Raw genomic sequence first — 8,109 nt, 5'->3', positions numbered from 1 at the left:
GGATGAAAGACTGAGGATTCATCAGTAATGTTCAGTAAGTTAAAGCAAAGGCAAAACTAACACATAATAAACACAACTGATTAGATAAATTCAGAGATGACAATGCATTTTATTATGTACTAACAAGAAATTAAGTACTAATTAGACACTTAACACAACTGGGCAACTAATATTTTACCAACTGTTATTTCACTGATATCACTGAAGAGCCTGTAAACTAAAACGCATTTATTTGTCATATCTCGTGATTTACTACACTCTTGTCAAAAAGACCTCAGCGGACAGATTTCTCACTAGATTCACAACAAGAGAATGTGTCACATTCATGTCTTTGCATTTTACGATTGTGAAATATTTTTTTTCAAAGTGTTTGCAGTTTAGGCACTGCTGGGTCTGAGCCTTTGTGATCTTTATCCATTTATGGAGAGGTTCCTTTGTGCTCTCAAAGACAAGATTGAAAAGTAAGAGCATGTATTTGAATTTCAGGAAACAAATCTTATGTGTCATTGTACTTGAGGCCACAGTATTACTAATTACATCCCTCAGAGTTGAGAACATGTTGACACATAGCACAGTGCATAGATCTTAATGTCACTGCAAAGATAAGCGAGTATGTCCAGTGTGTGTAGTCTGTCTAGACATGTGCAAGTTATTGCGTACTATTTTGACACTAATATATTAAAATACTGGATGCACAGTTAGATAATTTACTATTGCATCTGTTTGACCCTGATTGTTTATTGATCTTACATGTCAGATTTAACTGTTATGACGTGACTGTGTAGGTTCTGTGGTGCCTGTCACATAGGAGACAGAACTAGTAATGTACTACTAATGTGACGACTGCTTTCATTCTTAATTACTGTAAACAGCGGAGTTTCATATCATTAGTGAGTTACATGCATCGAGATTCACTGGAGAAGTTTTGCTCTGTACTGGCTGGTTATTAATGTGCTCCATCCACCCTCTAGTGGTCTGTTTAGGTAATGGTCTAGTAAGTCTGACAGTAATGGAAGTAGCCGTATTGAACGTCTTTACGCAGGATAACTATTTAGTTACTCTTACTTGGTTTAAGTTTTAATTGTGACAGTGTGATAGCCCTGTTACCTTTATCAAAGTGACACCTCTCACCTGTTCGAGGTCGGGAACTGGCAGCAGCTGAGTCAGTCGACAGAGAAACTCCCAGAACAGCGTCTGCAAGTCACTGTCATACTGAGGTCCATACTCTGCAGGGAAGACCTCCTTTGAAAGAATAAAAGAATCTGTGACTGAAGCAATTTTACTGAATCACAAATGCAAAACCAGTATTCCTGTCATTTCTGCTTTACATATATACACACTTTATTAGCTGTGTTTGGCTCCAGAGGTGTGAGTGATGCTGCCTCACCAAGAAGAAGTCTCGTCTCTCCTCAGGATCTTTGAGCAGAGTCTGAATCAACTCAAGAAAGTTGGCCATGACTTCTTCCTCTTCTGATTCTTTACCCTGCAATACAGATATAAGCATTACACATTTCACAGGGTTATGACTCAATTTCTGCAGAAAAAAAGCAAAAATTTGGGTTTACAAAAAACAATAGGAATATGGAAACTCAATTTAATTAACAATCTATTGTTAGCGACTTACATCCACCAGGGTGTGGTGTGGTGAGGTAATCTGGTCCAGGTAAGTCAAGATGAACTCAGGTTTTACGAGCTGTTCACTTCGGCACAACTCAAGAATATACTGTTGGGAAGGAATAAAAATGCACCAATATACTCCTGGGTTTACAATACAGTCAACTTATCATTAGTCAGATCTGTAAATGTAACTGCCAATTATATCCTGTCTCCAGCTTCCACAATGACAAATTAAGTATGAATAAACTAATAAATAATTAATTCGAAGCCTTGCTTGTTTAACTTATTACCACATGCCTTGTGTCCTGCACTGGCACTCACCCTGGCTCGTAATCCCAGGTTAAGTTGAGTCCTGTGTTTGTACATTAGCAGCTCCGGCACCATGTCCAGCACGCACGAGACAAACTCAGCCACCCTCCAGTAGTTCATGACATCCCGACTCTTCAGCACCTGCCACATGGATGCTGTCATGAGCTGCAAAGGTGGCACCAGGAGGCGCAGTGACGCCAGAGGTAAGGAGTCACCTGTTAAAAAGATGAGACTGGGAGTGATTTCTGTCTATACAGAAAAGTTGTAGAGCTGAAAATTGTGGGCAGCCGTGGGTCAGATAGTAGACAGGCTTGGTTGACAGTTCAATCTCCATCCCCTCCACATGCCCAAGTGTGGCAAGACGCTGAACCACAAGCTGCTCCTGATGGCAGGTGAGCACCTTGTTTATGTTTGTGTGTGAATAACAGGAAACACATTATAAAGTGTTGTAAACTTAGAAGGCCCTGTGTAAGTGCAGACCAATGAGCTTCAGTCGATTAAGCAATTGTTATTAAATGGCCTAGATCAGAACAAACAACTTTGTACAGAGCTGCAACGCCTGATTCTCAACTATTTTATTCAGTTTGAATATTTTAAGTCAAAATTTCCAGATTTCAGATTCTTAAATATATTTATATTTTTAAATCTCTCTCTTTTTTTTAATGTCAGTGAACATACTAAATTTTTAACTGCTGAACAGGCTCTATCTGCCTAGAAGGACCATGACATGCAGCGGACAGATGTGGCGAAAGCTGTGAAATCACAGAAATTGGACTGAATGACAAAGATGAGAAAGAACACCATCATACAGAGCTGCCACAATTCATCTTTAGGATGTTACCTACTAAATTAATCTCCAACTATCAACTAATTGAATAATTGGTTTAAGTTATTTTTTAAAGTCAAAATTCTCTGAATATTTTCTCTCTCTCTCTCTTCTTTTTTTTTTTTTTTTTACATCTCCTAATGACAGCACACTGAACATCTCTGAGCTGTTGGCAAAACAAGTAATCTGAGGGCATCCGTTTGGGCTTTGGAAAACCCTAATTTTTCACCATTTTCAGACATTTTGTACCAAACAACTTATCAATTATTTAAGAAAATACTAGATCAGTCAACAATGTAAATAAATCCTTAACCACAGACCTATGAAGTTGCCAAGTTCAGGATTAGAACATGTATGATAATGAAAGTCAAACTTTACAAAAACATTTAGTTATTTTAGAATTCTATGCAGTGTTTAGTAATAATGCACAATCCAACAATTATGACAATAGAGTCAATATTGAGAAAATAATAATTATTAATACCGTGTTACTATGGCAAGACGACCTAGCTTGCAAAGTGCTTCAGTTTATCACCTATTGGAACAGTGGTTTGTTTTGAATGCAGCCTCTAAATGCACGTTCAATAACAACAATGTTGCTGAAACACAGTGAGCAATACTTTAACTGTTTTGTAGCCTGTAGGCTGCACACACAACATTCCCACCCATAAGACAATAATGATTTGTAACGCACAATTAAAGCTAGCTTACTAAGCTAACCTCATAGATATACTGCATTTACATGAGCTAATTCTGCAGGAGTAGAAGCACTCATTAAAGTCGACGTTAGCTCACTTATTGCCAGCTCCAAGTTGCTGAACAAATGTGTCTCTATTCGTTCTAGGTTTGCCGAGAAACCCACCTTTGGAAATGGCCGTTAAAACACCTGGGTCCATTTTCCCTCACCGGTGCTGAAAAGTTTGACGAGCTGCGGTTAGCTGCTGTTAGCCAGCCGGCTAGCTGCACAGCCACAGAGGACTGGGAGGGCAATGCTGGACGCCACAGATGTGAAGGAGGACTGTGCAGAGCTGTAACTGCAAAACGTCCCCTCTGGAGTACGTAAAGCACTTCAGGCAAACATATTAACGATGAAAACACCCATTTACATAGTGGAAGTGATTTGTTTTCAGAGCCTTCTTCTTCTCTGTTTACGTTTTTACAACACATGACTTTACTTTTTTTTGCTGCCGCCATCTGCTGGACATTCTGTGTATCACCTCGCTGCACTGACATCCACACAGTCTGAGGCCTTAAACATTAAACGTAACACTGTCTGTAATGCCTGAATGTGAAATATTATGCGCTCTGATTGCGCTTTTATTACTCTAGTTTTTCAACAGTAGTTCTTTCAAAGTATTCTGTTTAGATACAAACACATGTTTAGTCTGAATGGGTTCTAATATTTAATTTCTGCCCCATGCTTTTTCCCAGAGGCCCAGATTTCAGGAGGGACACAGAGTAATGTTCCTCCCGATATCTAGAGTACATGTATTTGTAATTCCCATTAGAGAAATTAACTAAATTAAATTAAATAAATAAGTGTCATTAATGGGATGTAGAATCACAGCAAAAGAAAAAAATATATATTAATCATTAAAAACAAACAGGCTATAATTGTGAATATCACCTACATCAAAGAAAATCTATGTCTTTACATATTATCATTCGTTCTTTTACAATAGTTGACTGTAAAATTGTGCTTGATTTTATTGTATTTAAATCAGAGGTCGGAAAAACATTATTTTTCTATCAATTAAAAGAAAAAATATGTATATTAAGGTTTGGGAAACAGAAACAAAACAAAGATTTTTCCTGATTTGTTGAACTACATGTTATATCTAATAAAAGTCACAAGATAAAAGGCCAAAACTGTACATAATGTTGACATCATTAATTTGTTTTTACAAATAGTAATTTGTTCCTTAGTGAACATTGTGACCATACAGGTTCAGCATTTTACTGTTTGTAAATCAGCAAAAAATATATATATATTTTACAGATATTTGACTTTTTTTCAGTTTTTGCTGTTTTAAAATTACAGTATTCAAATATTTTTAATATATTTTCTTTGGCACCCTTGCTGCCAGATTTTCACAGTTTTTTATTTAGATTTTTCTTAATTTTTACTTCTTTTTTTTCTTCAATCTAGGTTAAACTCCATAAATAATAACACGTAGGGTGTCAGCCTTAGTATGTGGTATAGTCAGGTAGCATTTCATACTTCTGTTTTGTAGGGTTTTAATCTCTAATATAAACATTACTCAATTCAAATCGCACCATAAATAAAACTATAGAGTCTTAACCCCATTTGTTGCTCTTGTTTTCACTGGAAAGCACTTTGGCTCAACTGCTGTTCAACAGTACTGTATGAAAGTTTGACATACGAACATTATCTGTGATTAACAAAGCTGCTAAATAACATAGTAAGAATAACAACCCTCCAGTTTATTCATAACCTGATGCCTGAATAATGTGCAACCAAAATCTACGCCCCTCTATAGTTTATTTATTTATTTATTCATTCATTCATTCATTCATTCATTCATTCATCCATCCATTCATTCATTCATTCATTCATTCATTCATTCATTCTTTCATTTATTATTTGCACATTTCTTGCTCCTGAGCAGTTCCTCTTGGTACAAGGTGCTGCACTGGGCCACCACAGCTCAGATGATGAGCTGCTGTGTGTGTTACTGTGCACTCAGTCAGTCTTCATGGAGTCTTTGCGGTTCAACAACAGCGCGCTGAGGAAGCTGCCGGTGGATGCCTCGGAGCGGACCGGCTCCAGGACCGTCCCGGCGGCCTGCTTCTCGCGGATCGGGGCTCTCCAGCCTCTGCTCCGGCCCTCCCTGGTGCTGCTGTCCGGGTCTGCTCTGTCCTTGCTGGGCCTCGCTGAGCGGGACGTGCGGACGGAGCCTCTGGCTCCGGAGTACCTGAGCGGCTCCAGGCTGCTGCCGGGATCCGAGCCGGCTGCTCACTGCTACTGCGGACACCAGTTCGGCCTGTTCGCGGGGCAGCTGGGGGACGGAGCGGTGATGTACCTGGGGGAGGTGGAGGCGGGCACCCAGGGGCGATGGGAGATTCAGGTGAAAGGTGCGGGAGTCACACCTTACTCCAGGTAAGTCTGGCTTCACTGTGTGTGTCTGGAGGGGTAGTTTTCAGGGAACATTTACTGTCAAAATATACAGTTAGATGCATGAATATGAATACTTTATTCTTTGAATTTGCGCCTGTACTTTGACTTTCTTTCTTTGTCAGTGCAGATTTACAGGGTGCACATCACAGGGAAAATTCGCTGCAGTTGGCTCAAAAAGAACAAAAAAAACAAAGACAAAATAGGGAATATATATATGTAAAATAATAAACATTGTGTAGTAATAAACTTTGTGTTTGCCTTTGCTTAAATAAAGACATTTCCACCAGAAACTGATGCAGAAAGTGTACAAATTAATAAATAAAAGTCACCAAAATGCAGGAAATGAAGGGTTTACAGCTCCCAGTGTCCTGGAGGACCCTGTAATCCACCTCATCAACAGGTTATAGACTAAATAAGAGGCTATTTTAAAGATCTGCTACAAAATGTATGATCATCGCTTCAGTCTGAGGCGGTTTCAGCAGGTGACACAGCAAACCCTCCATAAGCCTTTCTCACTAGAGGCATGTGAATGCATTATTAACCCAGGGAGAGCTGCTTAAGAGCTTAACTGCTTGGCACACATCAAATGTATCCCCCCACTGCTTACCAGCTGTGTGCTCTGTAGAAACACAACACCTCCAGTCCCTCCTGCTGATTCCATGTGTCAGACGCACTGTAGTTTCTTACTCTCGACTTTTTCGTTCCAGTCTTGCCTCATTTCACAATAACACGCCGTAACAATCTCTACTACGGCTCTACCAGTCACTGGTGGGTTTGCCAGCCAAGCCGACACACTGCTGTTGTACTTTGGAGCCGCATGAGGCCACAAACTGACACAGCTGCTGGTAGATGGAGGATGAGCGCATATTGTTTTGACATTACACTGTGCTTTAGCCCTGACAGCTAAGAGAGGAATTGTAACATGGAACATCACTGCAAGTCTGTGTGAAAGTTCAATTCAGAGCTTTCATCACACATAGTCCTTCGTAGAGGGAGGAAGACTATGAGATGCAGCTGAAAGGTCTGGGAAAGATCACAAGAATTGAACTGATTGGTTCAGATTAGAATCATCATCATCATCATCATCATCATCATCATCAGGTCAGAATGATCCCGGTTCAGAGATCCCATCGTCTCTCCTTCTATCCAGGTTTATGACATTCATCTTGATTTTGTGCTGGTTTTTAACAGCAACATTGCTTCAGTCACTGTGATCCAGATACACACTTTTCAAGACGACCAACTCCAGATGACCCGTGCTCTACATGGGTCTAAATATCACAATGTAGACTAGAAACTATGGAGAGATCCACAGGTAGGATATGCAGTATGTACTATATATGCTGGTGACCTGAGGAGGTGTCTTCTAGGACACTGCAGATGTTGTAGACACGCTTCCTGCACAGCTGTGGTCGGCGGTGTTATGGACTGTATTTAAGCACTATGCTGCTTTATGACTGATGTGTTTTGAGAGAGTTCCTTGGGATCAAATCAGTGACTTTTTAAATAAACCCATTAAGAGGGAATACATGTGTGGGAATTGGGACTTCTGGGAGATTTGATTCCCTGCAGCACAAAGTACACCAAGCAAGTGGCGTGCATGTTACTCATTTAGTTTATTTTTAGGGGCCAAAATCTTTCTTTACTGTACTGAAAGGACTAATACATAGCCCAGTGTGTACTTTATCTGCTATAGCAAACACAGTTAAACAAATCACATGCAAAATATACATGAATAAACACTCCACGAAACAAATGTGGTATTATTTGATCAATTTTTATTTTGCTCATGAAATCCGGCCTGAATTCAGGTTTTTGGTTGGACTCAGTATAATCATCTTTCTTGTGATCACAGGATCCTAAACCTACTTAAAAGTTTTAAACTATACATGCTGAAGGTTTGACTCAGATGAAAACCAAGACTGGAACATGTGACCTACTCCAATTTCAACATCATTCATTCATTCATTCATTCATTCATTCATTCATTCATTCATTCATTCATTTATTTCAAACAACCCATTTTCAAGATTTGATTGGTCAGAAGATGGTAAATGAAAAGAAATGTCCCTGCTATGCAAAACCAGCTTTCATCAGAGAAACCAGACATGCACGATCCATTGTTTAAAGAAAGCAGCCTTTTGTTGACAATTTAACACCATCAGAACATAATTAGACATTATTTGATCTACAAAGTGCAAAACCAACTATTATGTTC

General features: G+C 39.3%; 2 protein-coding genes across 2 annotated transcripts in view; one reads left to right on the top strand and one right to left on the bottom strand.

The window, feature by feature from the left end:
- LOC103357122 (zinc finger protein 585B-like) overlaps window positions 1–3,959 on the bottom strand; it is an 8,795-nt gene extending 4,836 nt beyond the window's left edge. The window contains exons 1-5 of the mRNA XM_008281528.1: window positions 3,615–3,959; window positions 1,939–2,141; window positions 1,625–1,723; window positions 1,388–1,483; window positions 1,132–1,242 (exon numbers count right to left, since the gene is read on the bottom strand). Of these exons, the coding sequence (XP_008279750.1) occupies window positions 1,132–1,242; window positions 1,388–1,483; window positions 1,625–1,723; window positions 1,939–2,141; window positions 3,615–3,648 (543 nt within the window). The 5' untranslated portion in view covers window positions 3,649–3,959. The remainder of the gene's footprint in view (window positions 1–1,131; window positions 1,243–1,387; window positions 1,484–1,624; window positions 1,724–1,938; window positions 2,142–3,614) is intronic.
- A 1,510-nt stretch (window positions 3,960–5,469) lies between these two features.
- Window positions 5,470–8,109, top strand: part of selenoo2 (selenoprotein O2) — a 7,208-nt gene continuing 4,568 nt past the window's right edge. Inside the window, 3 exon segments of the mRNA XM_008281526.1 lie at window positions 5,470–5,873; window positions 6,882–6,912; window positions 7,248–7,250. Coding sequence (XP_008279748.1) covers window positions 5,470–5,873; window positions 6,882–6,912; window positions 7,248–7,250 — 438 coding nt within the window.

The sequence above is a fragment of the Stegastes partitus genome, unplaced genomic scaffold (genome assembly GCF_000690725.1).
Source record: "Stegastes partitus isolate 25-593 unplaced genomic scaffold, Stegastes_partitus-1.0.2 Scaffold236, whole genome shotgun sequence".
NCBI lineage: Eukaryota > Metazoa > Chordata > Actinopteri > Pomacentridae > Stegastes > Stegastes partitus.
Note: the sequence above shows the minus strand (reverse complement) of the source record. Positions and strands in the feature narration are given on the sequence as shown.